The following is a 23,732-nucleotide window of genomic DNA, read 5'->3' as shown; positions in this document are numbered from 1 at the left end:
CTCATGAAAAAGCTTACTCTGCAAGGGTCCCAATCCTGTTTTTTTTTTTGCTAAAACATTACATAGAAAATGTTATAAGCACATATGAATAGAAGATCTGGTTCTGTTTCAAATAGCAGCACTGATACATACATGGAACTAAATAATGGGGCTCATTAAAAAAGGAGAGTTTGCCTTTGACCTTTCACTTAAGGTTTAATATACAGTTCCTTCCCTGCACTAAAATTCTACAGGCTGGTTAAGATCCCAATCTGCACCAAGAATAAAATCCCCCATAGGCCCTCAACCAGAATAAATCAGTTTAACTTCAATGATCTAAAAGAGCTACAACACTAGCTAACTAATGTTAGCTACCAAGACAAGAAAATTACACAAGTTTATATCATCTGAGAAAACATCCACATTTTCGTTGTTCTATCTTCTGAAACATTTTCCTGTGGATATGGGGGGTGAAGGTTGCAGTGTTATGGTAAAAAGAAAATCTGCTTCTACAGAACAGGGAGTGGTGCTAATCATCTGCAATAAGAATGAGTAATTCAACAAAAATGAAGTAAGTTTTTAAAAATGATGAATTCATAACCTAGGTCTCCTCTTATTTAGAAGTGGTGTTGAGTTGTTAGTTTGCCTCTTTCATCTCAAATAAATATAAATTGCCAAAGTTCAGTGCTTCTGAAGTGAAAAAGATGTCCCATCTAGTAAGTTTAATGAAGAATTGCAACTGTGCTCCCACATGAGCTCACCAGCTTCCTGGATGTGGGTGTTTCATTTAAACTTCTAAGAGGACATCAGCACACATTTACATGAATATAGATCACTGCTTCCTGCTGGGTGGTTTAAATGCATCTTACAGCTGTGGAAAAGGATTTTTTCAGTTTCAAAACATCCTTCTTAAATAAAGGAAATATTAACTTATTCCTTTTTACACAGATCAATAAAAATCAGACCCACCTCTGAACCTCCATATTCTCTTAGCAGCAACCCTCATCCTCCTTCTTCGCCCTGTACCAGAGCCCTAATACTTCTGCCAGACAAACATTTCATGGCACATTCTGAGTTTACAGTGAATATTCAGTGACTTCACACCTATGCCCACCCGATGCCATTACATATCTCAGCACAGACTCCTGAGTTTGTAAAATCAGGTCTTTCCATTACTGATTAATTTGGGTGTGCTGGAAGAATGACCATCATGAGGAAAAGGACTCTTCTAAGAAACCTGCTGACTCTGGGTGTTCCTTCTAGAAGGATAATTTTTTTTTTTTTTTTTAAACAAGCAAACAAAACTCAAGGCTGTTTCTTTAGCAGGAATGTGAGCTTGGAAACTCAGTTTCTGACTTCTTTCCTGGGGTAGTTAAATGTTCACTCACTTTGCAGATCATCTGTGTGAGTGAAGGGCAGTGATGCAGCCCTATCAGCTGATCTCAGGAATGTGATCCATTAAAGAACCATCCTGCCCTGAGGGACCCAGCAGAGTGTATGTATGGAAGGCTGTCTGATTTAATGCTGCATAAACCGGTAATGACTTCTGATTAGATAATATAATACATCCCTGAGCAATCAGCATAGAAAAAACACCCCAGACTTTGCCACCAGTTCCTCCACAGCTACACAACTCACAAATCATTCATTTCACTTCCCACAAGCGTGTATTTTGGTTTTTAAACAACACTGCACAGCAAAATATGTAGCGCTCAAAAACACATTTGCCAGGGCAGAATGAAAAGATAAAATAAATTTTCTGATAACTTGATGAGCTCTTGGGATGTTCCCCCCAAGTTCTGTATCTCAAAAGAAAAGCAGGGTGCTCCTCAGGAGTGTCATTATAAGTCAGTGATGAATATCATCATCAAGAAGTTTGATATAGCGGGATCAGAAAAGGAAACACAGCATAACAGGGAAGGCTCTATCTTTGCCCTGAAAATATATCTATAATTCCTAGTATTTGTTTAAATCCACAGAGTAAAAGTGACAAAAAATAAACAAACTCCCCTTGCTTTGCTTTAATTCCAAAAAGCAGCTTTTTAGAGTATAACAACATAAACCCAACATAGCTCAAAGTCATGGAAAATATATTTTGATTTCGAAATTATCAACTGTTGCAAAATTTTCATGTCTAAGTATCAGGAAATAATTATTTCTGCTAACCTCCTCTGTAACAACTCCATCAAACATTCCAAAATAATATTTATTGTAGCAAAAAGGCCTTTGACCCTACCAAATTCTTATTTTCTCTTCTATAATCTTACCTCTTATTGCACAACTCTCCAAAGCGAAGTTTGCCCATTTATCCAGTAATCATCTTTCTCTCTTCAGCCCTGATAACTTCATCTACAACAGCATTTATTGTCAACAAAAGTATTGTGAAAAAGCTTTCTCTGACTTTTTTTGCCCTTTCGTTACTTATTCAGGATGATTAAAGCTGATCTGGAATAATTTCAAATTGATTTTTACATCTGAAATATCAAACACAACAAATTACCATTTCTCTCCCTTTTACTGAAGTGCTGGATAATTATGTTGTGCAAGACTTGAAACATTTAATCTCTCTCTGAGAAAAGAACGGTCAATTCATGGGAAGCAGTGAGAGAAGGAAAGCTCCAGTTCAGTTTGCAGTCCTGCCTGGTATCCCTTGCCCAGACCCACAAAGATTTATCCTAAACACTTTGATTCGTGGAAGTGATGACTTGAGACTTCTCTAGTAAAAGCACAGCACAACACACTGGTTTGCTCTGAGACAAGCTGGGGCTACAAGCTGGGGGCTAAAGGAGGGTTGTACCTTGAGAGAATCTTTATAAAAGTGAAATCCAAGGTCTAAATATCAAAACAGAACGAACTATTCCTTAAACATTTACCCTGATAAAAAGCAGGGGTAACTCATCATGCATTGAGCAAGGAGGGAAGAATCAAGACTAGCATTTTCCCCCACAACAGCCCGATATTTTGTCAGATTTATTGTCAGCCTCCAGCCCTTCTGCTTTGGATCACGCAGACTCAAATCAAGAATTAGATCTAGAGAAAAAGGCATCTGTTCAGGGACTATTAACAGCTCTTTGTTTTATAAAGTGACCAATGTTTCCAGAGGATGCAACATCTTTTCTTTTTCAATAAGGATTTTGCAAGAAGCTTATCTGCAATGAAAAAAACACCACCACTTCATAAAAAGTATTACAAAAGTCATTTTTACAGTTACAGTAAAAGACCACAACACAGACATTAAGAGTCTGTCCCTCAAAACCACAGGTCTTTCATTTAGTTGGTGGTTTGGGATTTTTTGTTTGTTGTTTTTAAAGTAAAATACTATATTTAGGGGTTCTTGTATGCATTTGGTTTTTTCTGCCATCATGGTGAAGTTGCAAACATTTTCATGTTTTTCTCTAATTTGATGCCAACATCAAGCTGGAAACTTTTTTTTTAAAAATGAAAACCAAGATTCTGATGAAATACAAGACCTGGGGTTTTTAGGAAAAACAAAGTATCACAAGATTTGTCATAAAAACACGCAGTTGGCACAGTAACAGTCTTATGTACCGTAGCTTGTTATTTATAGGTGTGCTCACAAGTCTGCAGACATATTTCTGCTCTCCAGTAATAAACCTATGAAGAAAAAAGGCTCAGCAACAACTATCAGAGATACCTGTCACTTTGTAAGTCAAGAACAAAATGAAAGTGGCACAAAACCCAGATCCTCATCTGGCAGAAATCAAACAGAACTCAACTGAAGTCACGTAAACAACAAACGACACAAAATGAGATTCTGGTCCTAAAACTCTGTACGTCCTAGAAATGGAGGCCCAGGCTGTGTTACACCACACCTGCATGGAATGAGCTGCAAAAGAAATGCACATCCCCAAGGGAGTCCATTTCCAAACCAATTCCAGTCCCATGGCTGCACTGAGGGGTGTCCCTGGCAAAGTATATAAGATTTTCATACTGTTCAGTGGTTCTTTCAACTGCTCAGTAACTTTCTTCACTGAACAGTTCCTTCCAAGCTGACGTTTGAGTTAATATCCAGCTTTAACTCTTTTGGCCTCTGTTTTCCTGGGGCTGCCTGTTCACAGGACACATTCTCTGTGTTAGCATGGCCAATACCACAGGCTGGGGACTGTGGCTCTTTTTTTGATTGTCTAAGAGTGAATCCCACATAATATGACATTGCTCAAGTCCAATCTGCTAATATCAATACACAAAAGCAAGGGAACCTTAGTTACTTCACCTTTCAGACATATTTAGAAGATGCAGCTGTTTGCTATTTTTCTAGTTACCTATGAAGAAATACAGTTTGTTCTTTCTGACCAGAGAAATATGTTCTCTGCAAGTTCCCTGCAAGCAAAAGCAGAGGCTCAGCTTGTCACCCACCAACTCTTCTTTACACAGTTAGGTAACAGAGACACTGATCTTAATCACAGTTTTAGTATTTTCTCTTTGGGTTGGAAAATTACGCTGATAAACTCAAGCACAAGTGACAGCTATCAGAAAGCAGGATGGTTACTGTACTTCCCTTTTCTACTGCAAGCCCTTCCAGCCCAGGATAGCAGAGGCTTCTTCAGAATAATTACAGAACTTCCCTTACAGTATTCTCTTACTTGAGAAAGAGTAAGCTCTCTAATTTCATGATGCTGGACCTGCCACCTTCATGAAGCCTGTGGATCTCAGAACAACAGCCTTGCAAAGTATACTTCTATTCACTTCCTCAGGCTCCACCTGTCACAGCAGCAAGATGCAACAGAAGCCATAGTTCACTGGTAGGTCCTGGCAGAAAGGGATTAAAAAGGTTATTCAGAGCTGCTTTCTGTACAGTCAGTGAACTGGTACCCAGGGAATGGCTGCTGCTGGGAATGCACAGCTCCCTTCCACCAGGCTCTCTGAAATGATGAGTCCCCCACAGTCAAGGGGTTTTTACTGCAATCTACAGGACAGGGACAGAGAGGTTTGTTTCTTCACCCTGTCCTTTGCAGAGGCAAGGCCACATAGAAGGGATGCTCTGTGTAATTACACTCTGCCTGTCAAGGCAGCACATCTTCCATACAGCACACTTGCACACTATTTATTATTGAACACTTTCAGAGCACAAAGCAATCTCATTATGCAATGAAAGCAGTTCCTATAAAGGCATCTATGCAAGTGTGATGATGGTTTTTTCCACAACATTTTTACATTTCTGTTCCAGCCTTCCCCTTTCACACCAGCTGCAGTCAAACTGCTCGCTGGCCTTGATGCTTATTATGTTGGATGTGATAGGAACAGACTAGACATTGTTTTAACACAGGAAGGTTAATTTAAAATAACCTTCCTAAGCTGTTCACACTGCAAGACAGCAACATTACAAGGAGAAGACATGGATTCATAAATAGGATCAGCTTTCAGTGCTCAGACCAGTGGCAGCAGCACTTGTCATGAACATTCTGTGCCGAGTCTCCAGGGGAAGAGCAGCTTCAGCTGCCGCTTACACAGCTCCTTCTGTCACTCACTCCATGAAGCAATGCCAGCTTTTTCTGCTAAAGAGCCTTTCTCTTGATCTCCTAAAGGTAAATGCTGCCATGACAAGAGATGAAAGACAGAAAATGCTCCATAGCATGCCTGCTACTACATTTCAGTGCCAGTGTGCTCTGGATATATCTTTATCACTGAACAAATAAATCAGACTTTGAAACTAGGTTGATTGCTATAAAATCATCATTTAAAGGAGTCTTAGAAAGTCCTTACAGTCCTTTTTTATTAGTCCTATATATTAGAGGCAATCAGAAACCACTGCTTAATGGTTGTATCACTCCTGCCATGAAAATTTTTGAGGGATTTTTTTCGTCTCAGTCCTTCCTCCTACATGACTGACCTTGACTTTGCATCCTCCCCTTTGAATCAAGCAGGAATAATATCTCAGAGTATTCAGGCAGTAAGTCTAGCCAAAAAGTTACACTGCCTTCAGATGCAGCAAAGGATTAGGATTCCTGAAGCTGTAATGGACTTTGCCAAGGGCTCCTTAAGCATGATTAAATCTGTCTCTTCATCAAGATCAACCTTCTTACAGGAAGGACAGCATTTAGGCTTGCCTTGCATGGTGGCCATTCCAAACTATTTTTTTGAAGCCTACAATGAAAAGACTGCTCAGTGTTCCTTTTTTCAAACGCCATAAAAACATTACACTGAGTCAGAAGGCCAGGGATCATTTTGTACTAACCCCTCTGAAAATCTCATTGCTTACTCCACAGCCAACCTTTAAGATTTTACACTGTGGGCTTTTTCTTCCATTTTAGGCAATTTAAAATCCAGAATTATTGTTTTCATGAGAATATGGCAGAGGGGACAATAAAACACATAACTGTCATGGAGTCATCACTAAAGCACAAAAGTTTCTTAAGGCTTGTCTCTAACTACAGGCCTCTGCTACAGCAAAACAAATGACAAAATATGCAAGGGTAGCAGTTTACACTGGCATAAATCATTCAGAAAGCAATGAAATAAGAGTGATTTATTCATTACCTGACAATTTATTACAGTGTAAAAGAACCATATGAAAAAATTCTGGAAAGAGGTCTCCACAGATGGGGAAAAAGACAGCACTGAATTGGTGATGATGATCAATCTGCCTCCCATTGCAATTGCACCTGACAAGATGCACATTTTAGCTGTGCTCTGTGGCCACTTCACAAAAAAGGTATTGTAACAGTACTGAATTCCACTCCTTCTCAAGGGGTAGCAAACATGTGTGAGCATGTTGGAAATGCAGGGCTTAAAAAGACTACAGCTTCTACTGACAAAAGTTTTATTTTTGCTGTCTGCGTAAATTATTATTTATTGTTACCCTTTTACACTAATAGCTTTTCTGGGGAAAAAATGCATCTAGATATCTCACTGGAGGACATTGAGACACGTCACTTTGTAAAGGTGAAAGACAAGGCTTTTACACAGCCATGAAAAATGGTAACAGGAAAATACTACTGAATTTTGCTTTTTTTTTTTTTTTTAGGTTTAAATTCCAGAATCAGCAAGTCTTTAAAAAGATAAGCAGTTTCAGTAAAAAGAAGTAAGATGATAATAAAAATATTCCTCTGAAGAATCAGTGGGGTGTTATGGAGTTGCATCCTTGGTAAAATAGGAAATGAAGGAGGAGGGATGAGTAGAGGGGATCAAAGGATAAATTAACAATAAATAAATAAATAAATAAATAAATCTTCTGTAGGAAAACAGCATCTGTTGAAACAGAAAAGTCTCTGCCAAGCAGTCCAAACCACACTACTTTATGGTATCTATTTTTTCCTCCTGTTAGTCATGGTTTGCAGGAGTTTTATAATCATGGAATGATACAGCTGTAAGAAACAATGCCCCCCAAGCTTTTCAGTTTATTAATGAATATTACAAAAATAAATATTAATTTTTATCTTATCTAATTTTGAGTAGATCCAAACTAGCACAAAACAAGTCAAAAAGCACACACTCACAACAGAGGATATGACTAAGCCACATCAAGTAGATAAGAGACCAAAATTCAGACATACTGCTAAATCAAATTAGTATTTACACGTAAATATTTTATCTAGCATGTAAACTATTAGTCTCAACACTAATAAGATCAGCTGGGACTACACAGGCAACTCATGTTAACACTGTATTTTCCTCCTCAGGGCTGTATTGAAGCAGCACATCAGAGCTACTGGAAATTTAAGGATTAAAACTGCAAACTGGTGAAGAACAGCACAATAAGAAAAGTAAACACTTTCTATCATTTTACTGACATATCTATGCAGGGTTTAAAATAAGAGATTCTCTTCCAGGAACAATTTCAGAACATTTTACGAATACCAAAGGACTACTTGCCAACATTACAACAGGTACTAAAAGACCTTATCCCTATAAGGGGACGTGTAGGATATCCTCTACTTGATGCAACAAAGCAAATTATACTCCCTTGCCTAGCTTCAACTCTTAGGTTTTCACAGGCAGTCTGGTATGAACAAGAATCAAAATGAATCATAAGCTATGTGAGAATTCAAACTATGTATTAAAAAAAATGGTGCTGACAAAATAATCCAGCTCATTCACATCCTCTCCTCCACATGCTCTTCTATTTCTGCTTCCAAAGGAAACTAGGAACAAGCACAGAAAAGTTCACACAGCATTCTGAACCAAACTGAAGTTAGAAAGGAGAAACCCTAAGAGAAGAAGCAAAACCTTCACATACCTTGTCTAAAGAATTTAGGTTGATATGATCCGGGCCAGGAGAAAACTCACCTGAGTTTCCAATTTGAGTTCTGCTGCCAAGGCACGGTGTGGGAGGTTTTAAGCTTCTAGTCCCATCTGTAAATGGTACTTGTCTGGCACTAGGTTTATTTAAATGAAAAAATGTTTCAGACAGATATATTTGAGGAAGCCCTCTCTAATCAAGAGTGCTGTTTTGCTCCCAGAATTTTCAAGTACAGTGTATTTACTTCCTGTGTGAATTATGACAAGAAAATTGATGTCCAGTTTCTCATTTATACCAGAGACACTCCCCTGCCCCAGTATGCGGAAAGAAAGAACAAGTAAACACTTAGCAAAGCTGAGGTTCTTTCATCCTTCTGGGTCTCAGTTAGTTGCACAACCAGGTGACTCCTTGCACACACAAAACAGTTTTTCTCAGGCTTGACAGTAAATCAGGCCAGGCCTGGCTGTACCAAACTCATTAGTTTACAGTTCCCTTTTAATAAGGCTGCTTGAAAGATCAACCAAAGATCCCTCAGGTAGGACTACAGAATTTCCCTGCCCACAGCTTTTCATGAGAGGAATCTTGTTGCTTAGCTGCCATCTACTGTAAAGCCTGTCTTGACTCACCTCTTCCCTCTTATCTTTTGGAAGGACTGCTCAGAAGTTGCCTGGTACTTGAACTCGGCTGCTCATAGCCTTCCTATAGACTTATTATTACAGCTTTCTGCACAGATCTATAGCCAAACATCACACACAGGAAAGCAGAGGGTTCAACCACGCACTCTGAGGAATGCAAAGGACAGTTATAATTGTGATTGCTTAACCAACTCCAAATTGTTAAAGACAAGTTTCAACTCAAAACAATGCCCATGTGGAGGTGAAGAATTTTGCCAGGACCCCTCTGCTATCAAAGCAAGTATTCAATCTAATTAAGCATTCCAGAATCACAGACGAAGCAACTCTTCCATGCTCAACGTTTATCAGAAGAACAGTCCACAGTTCCAAGGTTGCATGTTTCTCTGGTTTTGTTAGCGTGGCAGGTGACTTTGTGAACAAGTGACACATTTTATTTCCCACAGAATAAGCTTCCAAATGGGTGTCTCAAACAAGAAGAGTTAGTTCCTAAGGTTAGTAGGGAGTCAAGAGATTTTTAGCTGTTTTAGTTAAAAATGTTTTAGCTCATTTAGCACATGTTTAGTATATTTGTTTGCTTGAGTATTTCATAAATATAATCTTAAAAGGAAACATTTTCACAATGAAAGCAAACAAGCTGGAAAAGAAAAGCCTATTATTTAAAATAAAAGTTAAGCATTCAAAATCATTCTGCTTGTGAAACAAGTAACACTTTTCTTTCCCATAAGAAGCAAAACTGATCTGAGTAAATTCTTCCTGCTGCATTAACTGACACACAGAGAATAATTATTCAGGAAGACCAGGCAGGTGCTAAAGGAGTACAAAGCAATCACAAATTAAAGGAATGGTTATATTCTGGAAAGAAAAGAACAACCTATTCGCATGGTTATCTGAAACAGAACTTTTTGCAATTAGCAAAGACAAGAGGTAGCATAAAGTCAGTTGGCACAAAATTTAAGGACTTATTTCCAATTCATTTAGCTAATATCTGAACCTCTTGAAGGACACCTATCTATTCAGCCTTAACTTGCTAGAAATCTTGTTCTTTCCTTTTACAAATCTAAGCAACCAAATGAGAAGATAATCCATGTATCATGTTTATCTATCAGGAGCTGGACTTCGATGACCCTTGTGGGTCCTTCCAACTCAGGATATTCTATGATTCTGTGATCTCCTATTCAAGGTTTCCACTTTTCTTAACTAAAACTTACCCCCTGTGGGGACTTTTTTTCCTGTTAGTCTTGGTCTGAATCATTTTGGAGCCTTCTGCATCTTAGACACCTGCAAAGAGCAAGATATTTTGTATATTTTTGCAAGTGTCCCTTTTCACTGAACTCAAAACAACAGGGTGAATGGGGAGAATTTCTCGAAGAGTCTGTAAACACACACACAGGACTGGCAGAAGTAGCTGCGTGTCTAGTTCAGAGACAGCAGCTCCCACTTTAGGATAATCCTATGAAATTTTAATAAGATGACTTCGAAGGAAGGAAAAAAGAAAAATCTTGCTTGGTTTTTTACAGGGTTTAAGTCTTCCACATGTGCTATTTTTGGCCTTTGAATTAAAGAAGATACATTACTGCTTTAGGTTAACTGCTTACATGAGGAACAGAGTAAAACAAACACTTTAGAAACTCCTAATAGGCTTAGAACTATTTACATACAGGTAACTATGGAAAGTATTGGTGAGAAACAAATACATTACAGAAATTAATTTAAAAAACAGAGTCAAAACCATTAAATTCAGTGCATAGTTTATTTGCAACACGCTAACTAACCAGCTCTAACTATAACTACACATGATAAATCAGAAAGAAACAAATTTGGAGCTCCTAATCCTTGTGACAGGAGGTTCAACTGGGCAGCAAATTTTAAAAATTTATACCAACTGCCTATATTTTATTTTAATAAATAAACTCTTTTCTCTGTAAAAAAGTTGGAAAGGCTTAAGTTTATTAAAACATAAGCCACAGATATAGCATGTAAGAAAAATGGTGTCAAAGAACGAAGTCCAGATGAAATTTTGAATCTGCTGCATAGAAAATAATCCAGCTGAGTCAGGAGAGAAAGGAGACAGACACAGCTACTTATTTCTGCTGAGAGTTCTTTGCTTTTCAGCATGCTCCACAATTTTTTCTTCTACATACAGTCCCTTTCTCTTTCTTACTGCATTCATGTACTTGCGGGCCTGGTTCTCCGAGTCCGCCTTTTCCCCAAAGTGCAAATATTCTTCCTCGGTCGTTGGTACCCAGAATGGGTCACTTGAAATGATCTATAAAAAGAAACAAACAAAAAAATAAAATAGTACAAAAGTTCATTAGTATAATTTCAGGCAATCAATTGCTAAAGTAGAGAAATATGAAAGTAGAGCAGATAAAGTTTTCTGGAAAGCCTGCAATTAGCTATTTAAGCAGAAAAGAGTTAAGACACACTATGTAGCACTTGTCCTAAGAAGCCCACGATAACTTTTCAAATTCAGTCACAATTATCTGCATAGAATTTTTTTCTAAAAGCAATTTTAATTGTCAGTCAGCAAACAGTGCCAAATAACATTCAGAAAAGCCTCAATTTTCATTAAGGAACTTCGAATATTATCTCACGATGATTTTATTAGAATTTAGGAGAACTGAAGGTTTCTGCTCATTTCTGTGCCCTATGTTCTTCAATCCCAATCCTGAGTTGGACAGATGGTTTAAAAATTACTGTTTCTGGTTCTAACATATTTAGCAGAGCTGTTCTTACAGCTTATTAGCCCTCATCTCGAAGAGATTTTAGATCTAACATGATCACAGAATGATTGCACACAATAATTGGATCATTACCCCACTTCATCTTATATATCCCACACTTCTCTGACTACCACAGAGAGTATTTACAAAGATCTAATTATCTTACAAGTCTTTAAAGTCTTTTCTCATTTCATTCTACAAACAAGGCTACAAAATTTTTTATTCCCCAAGTCAGAAGAGATATTTACCCTCTACCTCCGGCCTATGTAAATATCACACAAATCCTAGGCTTATGGTAACTAGTTAACCAAAGGTAACAATTTAATCTGTTACTGTTAGTGACTCTCATATTACTTTCAGAAATTCTAGTTTTACAAGTGTTTTAAGACCTAAAGAAGTAAGGGCTCTCCCTCCCACCCCAAATCTAAGCTCCTAAGAATCCACCTCAGTTCTACCCATATGTATAATGGCTGCAGGCACCAGAAATTACTCCTAAGTCATTAAGAGTGATCATCAAGTCTTAAGCACATAGAACATGTACGTGTAATCAAATCTGGAAAATGCTCCCTAGAGAACTGATGTCTGGGTGTCCAACCAAAATTGCACAGCCTTACAGTCCTGAGATTTAACTTTTCTTCCCATCAGAGGACAAATAAGAACAGAGCAGAGTAAAAAATCACCATAGTTAATGAGCATTAAGGAAGTCAGAGAAAAATAACAAGATCACTTTCCAAGAACACTAAAAATGAACACCAGGAAGGGAAAGAATTGACCATATTTTGTTATACAGGTTCTACTGCAAATTTCAAAAATACTTATTTTACTTCATTGCACATTTCCTCAAAAGATACAGTTACAGGTAACATATTTTTGCTAAAAAAAATAAATATAATACTGTATCCATTTCTTAAACAAAATCCTCATGGAAAAAAGAGTGCAGACAAGTAGTAGTTACTGTAAGAATTACGATAGTTACAATAATAATTGAGCATATTACTCTATAATAATTTCCAAAAATTAGCACTAGCACTAATAACTGACAAGTAGAGAACAAATTTCCCTAAACTACCAATTTTAGCTGAATGTTATAAATCTTTTCTACTATTACAACCTTTCTCTTATGACAAATCCTTTCCATTGCCAAATGATATTTCAACCCAAGCAAAATTTCCTAAAGCTTAAGTTACACAAACTAACAAGAAGAGAAATTAAAAACTGATGACTTAAGATGGCCATTTTTCCCCAGAAACATCAACAATTCTGAGTCCTAATTTAATACCTCATCTTAAATAACACCTAACACAACCAAACCAATTACATTTTCAGGGGAGTTAGGAGAATGAATATGGCAGATGTCTAGTTTGTATTAGGTAACACTGAAGGTTCAATCCCGCAAAAATAGTATGTAAAGCTAAACCAAGAAAACCAGTTCTAGTTTGTCACAGCTAAGCACATACATAGTCCTGTTAAATTAAGTGGGTATTACTCGTGCTGAAAGTGACAGCCAATCTCAATTATTTATGTGGGAAATAACTATGCACTGGGTTGTCTGGCTGAAAACCAAAAGCAAGTAGAGCTCAGAAATAAACAGTATGAAACTTAGCTTTCCAAATTTTTCTATGTTTATTTTTAACATAAACGTAGGGACTGTCTAACCACAGAAGAATCTGCCTGAGTCATACCCATTCTGGAATCTTGCACAGGGCCTTATAACCAATGCTTAGAAACTTAAAGGTGATTCCTTGACAGCTTACACCAATAAAAAAAGAATGGTACCCATTTTTTGAGACTTTGAAAGTTTTACCATTATTTTATTCCTTAGAAACAGAGAAAAAGGGCAGTGAGGATTGCCTGTTGACTGAATGAAGTTGTAGTGATGCTCATCCTAAACATCTTAATAATGTAAAGCTACCAGGGACTTCCCTGTTCATGATCTGCTTAAATAGCTGAACAAACAAAAATTTCAAAGTCTGAGAACACATGAAAAAGAAAAGATAACTCATGCTCAATGGATTTGCTCCAGACTGTACTACTGAGAGCGGTCATACAGCTACAAACTATGATAACTTAAAAGGCTGTTACTATCCCTTTGATGATTTTTTTTTTACATTAGCAAGAAATGTAACACCCAGAAATCATGCCCAGAGAGAAACAGTAAAACAGCAGTTCTTGAAGAATGAATACAACAGAGGAGTCCAAAAGTATACAAAATTCAACTTACAGATCTCATCTACCTGTAAATATTTAGATACTGCAGTGATGGATGCTTAAGAAAATCCCCAGGTTTGACAGACTGGCTCTTTCAATAATTGATGAAAGACTTGCTCTACTGAAGTTTTGCCCTGAATACTTCTTCCACTGATAATAATTCTTTATCCTTCAACAGGCCTCAGGAAAGTCAGCATAACAGGAGGCTCAAATTTATGTACTGGCTACTAATAAGTAGCCAGCAAGGGTAAACCTGCAAACTTACTGCAGCACAGGGCTACGGAATCCTGAGTGAACCTCGTACTGCTACATGATGCACAGCTGCTCTGTGAAGCGGTTAATTAGGTTCCAAAAACTATCTCAGGAGCTAGTTTTGCTTCTCAACCTGTTTAAATAATTCAGCCACTACACACTGCTCCTAGAGCAACATCTGGTGGCATGAGAAATTTCTGTTAGAGGACCATGGCTACCTAAATGGTGCAGACACTGCAAAAGGTGAGTTATTCAGCACATGTGTTACCACACCCTGGTAAGTAATGAGAAAGAGGAAGCCAGATCAGCTGAGTCAGCTGGAATCTGGGGCACCAGCTGTGTATCTCCTTTAAGAAGTCACTGTAACCCTAAAATGAGTACACAGAGGTGCTACTGCCACAGAGACACAAAAATAAGCAGGAAGTTTTCTTTTTTAAAAGTTCTGATTCTCTAAGTGAAGGTGAGGACACAAACTAGACTGTTCCTCTTTATTCACATCATATTAATGTATCAAAGCAAATGCTCATAGCAGGTGGCATCTATCAGTCCCCATGCTCTGTTAATACAGTGCAAGCAAGCAAAAGGAAGAAAACGTTTCCCTATAACGCTCCCAAAGCATTGTCAGCAATTTCCTTACAACAGGGACTGTCACAATGGTGGATCTGGGCTTCCTGGAATCAGAGCTGAGAACCTTTTTAGGCCCTGAGCTATTGTTTGTATTCATGGGAACCACACAGGGATGGCTCTGGAATTTGTGACAGAAATTGAGTTTTTGCCTGGATAAAGTCCTAAATGATTAATTGGATTCTAAATGGATCAATCCTTCTGGAATATGATGTAGTTATTTCACAGATAGCATTTACTGTGGATCCCAAAAGATCCACAGGATCAAAGCAGAAAAGATGTTCAGAAACACTATGTTGTATGTCACTTTAAATTTAAAATTATTTAGATTTTTCCATATACTAATTTTTCAGATAAAATTTGTTCAAACAATGACTTAAAATCAAAAAACCCCAGTCAAATATATTCTGAAGTGTGTCCCATCACTTAGTGCAGAACTATGAGCCCATTCTAGGTATAAATAAAACAGTTTATAATGTAGTCAGCTGGGATTAGGTATTCCAAAAGAAGTGAATGCATTACTTAAAACACTGTAAGTGAAGGGTATTCTTGAGAAAAAGAAATCATTCTAAAGCAAGATGTTTCATTAAATATCACTATTCAAACCAACACACCCAAACAATGAAGTCTCATAAGACTTGTTCAGTAACAGCATGCAGAGCAGCTCAGGCAAAACAGATGTCACTTTTTTTCAGCCTAACAGCTACACATTAATTATTCAAGCAATAAATGCTTGTATCTTTGTCAGAGACATAATCTGAATACCTGCAATAACCAATCAATAAAAATAGAAATACTACGAGCATACTGTATTAATACTGAAAGATGACAGTGTGTACTAATCCTGCAAATGATTATGTAAGCTAATCAAGCTTGTCAATAAGACATGAGTTAGAGCAGATCACTTGCACTTCAAGAGGACTTGGAATTTTAAGCCTTAATTTGAGGATGATTTATTATTTGCATTTCAGTGTCACCCAGATGGCTCCAATACTGATCCTGGTCCCATTGTCTACTGCATTTCACAAAATGATGGTATGAAACAGCCTCTGCCTAAGGCAGCCTAATTATGCAAAACAAGGTTGAGAGAAGCATCAAAAGCAAACAGAAGGGATCTGCCTAGTTCATCCAAAAGGTCAGGCAGATCTGGGAACACGGCCATGTTCCTAGTAGCATTTCCCCTACTGGTCCTTACTGCCTGATGAAGACAGAAAATTTCTTCGGAGCCAAATATCATCAGTGTGGAAAATCTTTAGTTGGACGATGAATAGAAAGAGCAGGGCAACATTGTCTGATGGAGATTTTAAGACCAGCAAGCAACATTATGGCCTTTGTGAACTGCTTAACAAGAAATCCCAAGAAACACTAAAGTCAGTACCACCAGCAGCCCTCAGCACACCAGGATAAACCTTATGCCAGACGTTCCTTTAAAAAAAAAATTCAATAGTTTTTGCACAATTTCAAAGATGATACAGGTGTCAGTGTATCAGAATCCCTTCTACTTTTGAAAACTTGATGCAGGAAAGATACTTCAAGAGCATTTGCAGCTCCAGTGGTGTCCATCACCTACTAATGACATAGACTGTGCAACTTAAAAAGGTACAGATGATATACACACATGGAATGCCTGAAGTGGTCCTGGAAAAGGAAAATTTTCAGGCAAAATGAGCCTCTGAAAGTATCACGTAACTTGGAGTTACCATTCACAATATATAAGGGGGACTGCCAAGGCCTTAAAATGCCCTGCCAGACACAAGAACTTCTCTTACAAGAAATAATATAATAATGAACACTTACACAGTTATAAAATAAACTCATACAAGTTTATTTTGGCTCAAGAGCATCATCCTTGTTTGTGTCTCAATGAGCTAAGCTTTAGCCTTGACTTCAGTCAGTAGCTGCAAACAGGAATTTGGTAACTGGAAATAAAAAAAGGAGACGTGGCTCTCCTGCTGCATTTTTTCCCATTACTTAAGAAACATGTATTGAGAGAGAGAATTAAAGCCACACCACTAGCACTTTTATTTACTGCTTCAATTAGCTTCAAATGTCCTTGCCAATACAATGAGCTTCTCATATTTGAAAGGTTCCAGGTTACTCCTAGAATTCATTTATGTGCCTGAACTGTCACTGGCACAATAATGTATGTAAAGTTACAGTTCAAAGCTAGAGTAGACTCACAGATTCTTCGAGTCTCTCTCATTACTTTAGCCTGCTTCCTGTTTAATTCAAGCCTAACAATCTCATTCAGCAACTTCTATATTAAGCGTCATCTTCCAAGTTGTAAAATGACGTACAATTTGAAAATAATGAATTCAAATTCAGAATATAAAACTTCCAGATTCAGAATGCCTCCTCATATTCTTAGCAATTACTACATGCAGTCCCCTTCTCTTTCTGTTTCTCCAGGCTCCTGACAGACACTATTCTACTTAGAAGGGATAACGAAAAAGAATTCTGATTAAACACGTTTGCAGCTCACTCATGCAGCCCCCCAAGAATAAAAGTGTGTTTAACAGCCAATCATTATGCAATTTAAGAGATGTGAATTAACAGAAATACTGTACATTTCACAACCTTACAACTAGTAGAAAATTGAATCAGCATCTGTATAGAGCCACATGGATTATATTTTTACTTATAACACAGATTTCCCAAATGGGATTAGAGTTCCATTATTCTAAGCATTGTGCAATCATAAATATCTTTTTGTTCAGAGAACCTTATGATTAAGATAAAATGACATGACTAAAAGATTGAACTGCAAAGAACAGAGAGACAACAAAGGAAACAGGCTCAAACAAAAACATATACTAACTGAAGGTGTATTAGTAATTCAAGGATTAAATAAAATACAAGTAGTTCATAATTATCCTAAAGTTAAACATTTTAAACTAACAATTCAGAAAAAAGCTGATACTGAAATCTATGAAAATACTGCCAAGCAAACCCAACACACCTAACATTTGCCTAGGCTTATCATAGAGGAAAATGCCTGACTAACTTTAAAAATTAATTTGTGTAAGTTGGGACCAAACTGAAAGCTTCCACTAATGGTTACTTGGTGCTGTCCTCTACCAGCAGGAATAAATTATACAAGTATGCCAGAAGAAACTAATAAAAAAGGAGTATGTGACAAGATAGACCTCGATACATGTATTGCTCTGTCCCCTGGGGCTGGAGCAATCTGAACTACACAAAATACGTTCATTAACTGAAGGGAAAAAAAAGGTAATATCATTTCCACAGAGACCAAAATGGCTTCATTTAAATGTAGGCTCTATCATTGACCTTCCTGTGTTTAGAGTCTACAAATCATGTTAATGAAATATAATAAAAGAGTCAATTCAAGCCTTAATTCTTTAAACGTACTCTATGTATGTGATGTCCATGAGATTAAGAGTTTAAAAGTTCAAAAATCCAAAAAAGCATCTACTTCACTAAGTGTAAAATGGGGTTAAACAACATGTTAGAAGGAATCTGTGTAGACAAATGCATGTCCCAGGTACTCAGCTAATGAGGTGAGCACACTGAGAAAACACCACTAACACAGAATTAATTCCAAATGTCATGGAAAGGTTTGGATATCATGCAATTAAAGCAGCAGCCATACCCTGGCAGAACAAAATGCAGAACAAAACAAAGTAGCTACTGCATTTTCTTCCCATTTTTAACACTAAGGAAAAATACTTTAAGATTATACAGTTCACATCATATTATCTCACACAGTGATAAATTAAGTAACAGGGATTCAAATAAAATGCTGGTGTTTATCATTTATATACATATACCATTATAATTCATCACTAAGGTGGCAATGTCAAAGTCATGCCTAACATCTGATGAAACTTGACAGAGTTTTTTATTTGAGGGTTTTCTTTTGTGCAGAATACAGAGAGAAAAATAAACAGGATCTGAGACACAAACCATTTCTCATGGCTTCCCTGTCATGCCACCACTAGAGATTCTGAAAATTGTATTTATTTAGCAATTCTGGTGATGATGGGAGAATAACGTGCACTCCTTCTGCCACCACTGCACAGAGCCAACATTACTAGCAGCTTAGTAAAAGGCTTATTTTGTCACAAAAATATGTTAGCACGGCTTTCAATGAGACAAAAAATCCCAACACTCCTGACTGGCAGATTTGCCAGGTGGAGAGGTGACTGGCTAACACAATAATTTTTCCTACTATATTTTAACATACGAGCTCCAATTATAATCTTTCCTCAGGGTCAATTCTAGAAAATGTTGCCAGTTGTTCAAATTTCCCTTTCCCATGCATATCTACAATTATGTGTGAACATTCTCTTATGTGAAGTTCATAACATCTGAGAGTGAACACACAGGCCAAGGTTTGTGGTGGAAGGGAAGGCCAAGAGACACGGGGTTTGTGTTTTTCCTTAGTGTTGGAGCACAGTAGCTACAACCCTAAAGAAGCTGGCACAGAACAATGGTTAGCTGGCATTATCATCCTTCTGACTGATATTTCTTTAGGGCACTGATATCAGAGGCCATTCAGACAAAAGACCAGTTAAGCCACAAAACCTCACCAGTTGCACTTGAGATGAGAACATCCAAACTGACAAGACTGCCATATGCAACACTGCCAACACTCACTGGTTAAGGTATCTGACCTGTAACTGCCTTACACCGAGATCCCTATATTCAAAAGCTGTAGTTTGGCAATTTTTTATGTGTATACCATCTATGGAGGGTTGTCCTTTTTTTTCCTTTTTGCATTCTGTGTAGCTGGTTTTCCCTTCTGTGGTTCTCTGTGAAGTCAAACTTAATTACAAATGAAATGAATCAGCATTGAGGGAGGAGAGGCAAGTCCCTGGTCCCTGCACCTTCTAACATCAGGAAGGTACCACTGCTAAAGAAGATACTTTTTTAAGTGTACTGTTTCAAGGATTCCCAACTCTTTTAGCACACGGCTGGTTTGCAGAGGTCCTCCTTTTCCACTGGTATCCACATAAAATTCCTGAGGCAGTTACAACAATTACTAACAAAGAAATACTGTTAGTGGAGTATTTAACAGATACTACCTACCAAGACAATTTAGCTACAGAAACTGAGGAAAAACCCACACCATGTGACAAACCAGCACATATTTCAGAAAGACACAGTGGTGAGCAGTCCATAGTTGGCAACTTCATGGAGTATTACTGACCTTAAAAATCTGTGGTTGGTTGTACTCAGAGACTTGACATTTGAGGTAACAAAATAAATCAGAAGATGAAACAAACAAAGAGAAAGACTTCTCATCCATTTACAAAAGTTTCTACTGGCTTCTAACATCAAATAAAGGAACACTTGACTAAAACAAACAAACAAACAAAAAAACCCCCCAGGCAAACCCAGGAAAATCTAGACTTCATAGTTAATTTAAAAAATTTAATGTGAAAAGTTTATACTGACTCTTGCCCTTGAACCCATTTTTAGCTCCTTCAGTGGAGTCTTCTGAGGAGCCCTACAATGCAGGTGGTTTGTCTTAAAGAAGGAACTCTGACTTACAGCTTCTTCTATTTCTCCTTGAAGACCTACTGTCCACATCACAGGAACAAACTACAGTGCACTTTCAGCTGTTGACACTCCTCATCTGCTTTCCCACTTGCATGTTGAAATCCTTTAAACCTTTACACTTACCTCCTCATTTAAGTTACAAAGATGACCAAAGGGAATGATTCTGAGGACACCTTCACTTACTATCGGCACTTAATTTTGAAAGAATGAAATCTATCCCCTTTGCCTTTAAGTATGAAAATATATGTTGATTTGGAATATATAAGGACAAAAAAAATACCTAAGTCCCTGTTAATCAGTAAAAGGTTAACTTTCATGTGCATTATATTTGTTGATACATTTTCTGTTAGTGGTAGGTTGGGGTTGTTTTGTGGTTTTGGGTTTTTTCCCACTCCCAAAGAAGTTCAACAGAGAACTCATGAAAAAAGGCACATAAAATTCAGTAAAACACATTTATGAAGAATCAGTTTCAATTACGAAGGACTTACTTTCTATTGAAATAAAAAAAGCATCCCATCTAAACAAAATGTAAATACAGTTGTGAACACTATATCTTTAAAAAGAAGTAAGACTAACATAAGGCTACATTTTTCCTCTTCATTTCAAAAAAGAATTAATCAAATGCCTTGACCAAAACTTAACCTTTTCCGCTTATTATTCCAGTCTGCCACATCTACAGGAAATAGATCACCAAAACAGATGGAGTGAATAGATATTTTTACCTCCCAGTGGCTGAACACCAGCTGTGGACTCGCCAGGCCACTGGTTCTCTTCCTGATTTCATCAGCAAAACCAAAGCTTTCTGCTACTGGCAGGACAGCCTTAATAATAAACACATCCGTCCCCTCTTTCATCTCCTCCTGTAACACTCTGCCTTCTCTCTTGGACAGGACAGCATACACACGACCTGCAAAGACAGAATTCTGATGAGCTTACCAGCACATTTATATTCTGCATCATGAAGTACATAAATACTTGTTCAGGAAGCTTCAGCATTAAGTAAAATTAAGCATTGGTTAAAATTCTTCCTTGTAAGTGGATCAATTAAGCAGATCCATTAAATTCAAACAACCAACATAATCTGCCAGTACAATGTAAAGAATCATATGAGTAACATTTAATACATTATGACTACTGTATAAATCCACAGAGGTACATTTTACACAATCATATGACTGATCTTAAAAGGCACTTTGTCAGATTATGTGCCTAACTTGCTTTATTTCTCACAACCAAATATTTGAGAGTCATTATTAAGAAATATTACTCTCTTTCAGGAATTGTATCTTAGCTACCTTCAGAAATTTGTTTGGATTACCATATCACCGAAAACTAGCTTATCTGAAATACTACATATTTATTATGTTTAATGTGTTCAATTAGTTTTTTAATTAATGCAGTCTTAAGTTAGTCATGGATAATTTCAATTCTCTTTCCCAAATTAATACTCAATCCATTGAAATACAGTGTACATATCATGACAGTAGTTGTGAAAATGTACATGCTTGACTTTACAGTAGGCAATAAATTTTTTAAATCAGTTTTGCCAACTTATGATTAAGTATTCTACAGACAAAAACTAACAAATACATTTGTGTTGATCAAGAATAAAAAGATCAAGGTAAAAAGATCAAGAAAACCTACATACTGAAAAAATGGTTTAAGAATGTCCACATTTATGGACATGAACAGTTAATAATTATTAGATCTACAAATTAACTTTAAGAGTACCTTGCTGTGAAGAACAAGTTAATAACAATTTCTAAGAGGTTCAAATATATTATATTGCACTGAAGAAACATGAATACATACTGCTACCTTTTAAATAGCTGGGCAAAACTGACTCTTAATGGAAATAATTAGAAATATACATTACTTTGTAATAACTGCCACCTATTCTGATTTGACAGAAAGGTATCATTAAATACTACAGCCACGTGCACTGATTTGCATATATATTGAGGAAATGTTGGAGTGGGTTTATTGCCTTTATTTTTAAAATACAGAATCTAGTCCTTTTTCAGGAAATTCAGCACAAGCACACAGTACAATTAAATCTTCCTATCAGATGCAAGGAATGAAGCATCAATTCAGCAGCAAACATTTCAGAGTTTTCAGTTCTCTAATAAAATGTGGATTGAAGTGCTCTTTCTATTATCACTGATAATTTTATCTGCTCATGCCCTTACCAGGACCTCCTCACTGTCCCTCTGACTGAACTTCACCTTTACTGTGCACAACAGTCTTCTTAATGTTCATGAGAAAATTGAGGAAATACTTAAGAGTCTACATTTAAAATCACAAAACGATTAAGGCATTCTGAAGATAAGGCACTGACCTTGCCAGGCATGTACAGCCTTGGTTAACATAATTAAGCAATTTCAAGTCTATGGAAATTTCAGAGAGTCCAAAATATTCTCAGATATGAAAGGGTCAGGTCTCAGCACAGCTCACAATTCAGTAACCACTTTAAAATGCAAGTTTAAACGTTTCAAAAGAGTATCATATCATGGTCACTGTACATATACTGTGTATGTAACACACAGTATATATTAAAGGCAATTTGCTAAAGCAAGTAAGTTCAAAACCAGTTTATAGGTTATTTTACTGTTTTTAGTAGGACGTAGCAAACTTTCCATACATATTTAATAAGTAAGGTAACATTTACTACAAAGCACACATTCTGGCCATAATTCACTGAAGATTATTCTTTGATGCCAGAAGACAATTTATAGCTTTAGTAAATGGTTTTTAGCTATATGTATTTGATGCCAGTAGTCTGGAGTGTTGGCTCAATCAATGGTGTCACAAAGAACCTATATAAGGGCTTCAGTTTTACCACTATGGGCAGACTGCATTATACCGAAGAAATATTGGTTCTACTCCAATTAGTTTAATGCATTTAGAAGCATCAATCACCAAGGAATACTGTAAGGTCTTATTCAAAACAGTTCAAACAGTTTTTCTGAAACCACAACAGTGCTTCAAAAACAGCTTCATGGTCCTGCAACATACAGAAGTCTGTGCATAATGGACTCGCTTCCATTATGTATTAAGTCCAGCTCCTTGAAATATCCAGCTCCTGTTCACTGCTTTACTGAAGGATACTTTAAGTAAGTGAAAAAAAATAAAGCTTCCTACTGGACAGAAAGACTGTGGAAGGAAACAGTATCACTATGTGCAAAAGCACAGGGGTTACCATAAACTTTGCAAACAGGGAAGAAGGAGCTGCTCTTCTATTTTGGATCTCCATGTCTTCACTCACACAACTCAGTCAGAGATAATACTATGAACTGATCTAAAATTTTAATAACTTAATTAAAAAAAAAATCACATTACGGAATACTATCAAAGTACAAAAACTAAAGCTACAACAGAGACCGGTCAAGTCCTGTCCCAGCTATGTTTCACTGACACTTTTAAAATGAAAAGGCTGTCTACCTTTCAGTATCCAGAAAACAAGAAAGAAAGAAGAGATCAAAAGGTAGGAATATCAGCAGGCAAAAGCTAATAACAGTAATTAAACATGATACTAGTTCAGACCTTTCTTCAGCTTTTGAGACTTTACACAGAACTTCTGTAAAA

The 23,732-nt window shown here is 37.0% G+C and overlaps 1 protein-coding gene across 2 annotated transcripts in view; it reads right to left on the bottom strand.

Moving 5' to 3' along the window:
* Positions 1 to 10,545: 10,545 nt before the first annotated feature.
* EFL1 (elongation factor like GTPase 1) overlaps positions 10,546 to 23,732 on the bottom strand; it is a 68,687-nt gene continuing 55,500 nt past the window's right edge. For both annotated transcript variants that reach the window (XM_051796587.1, XM_051796588.1), the window contains exons 19-20: positions 20,870 to 21,054; positions 10,546 to 11,080 (exon numbers count right to left, since the gene is read on the bottom strand). In XM_051796587.1, coding sequence (XP_051652547.1) covers positions 10,892 to 11,080; positions 20,870 to 21,054 — 374 coding nt within the window. In that variant the 3' untranslated portion in view covers positions 10,546 to 10,891. The remainder of the gene's footprint in view (positions 11,081 to 20,869; positions 21,055 to 23,732) is intronic.

Source organism: Manacus candei, unplaced genomic scaffold (genome assembly GCF_025592945.1).
Source record: "Manacus candei isolate 608988 ecotype Guabito, Panama unplaced genomic scaffold, ASM2559294v1 h1tg000046l, whole genome shotgun sequence".
Taxonomy (NCBI): Eukaryota; Metazoa; Chordata; class Aves; order Passeriformes; family Pipridae; genus Manacus; species Manacus candei.
This window is presented reverse-complemented; position numbering and strand designations above follow the sequence as displayed.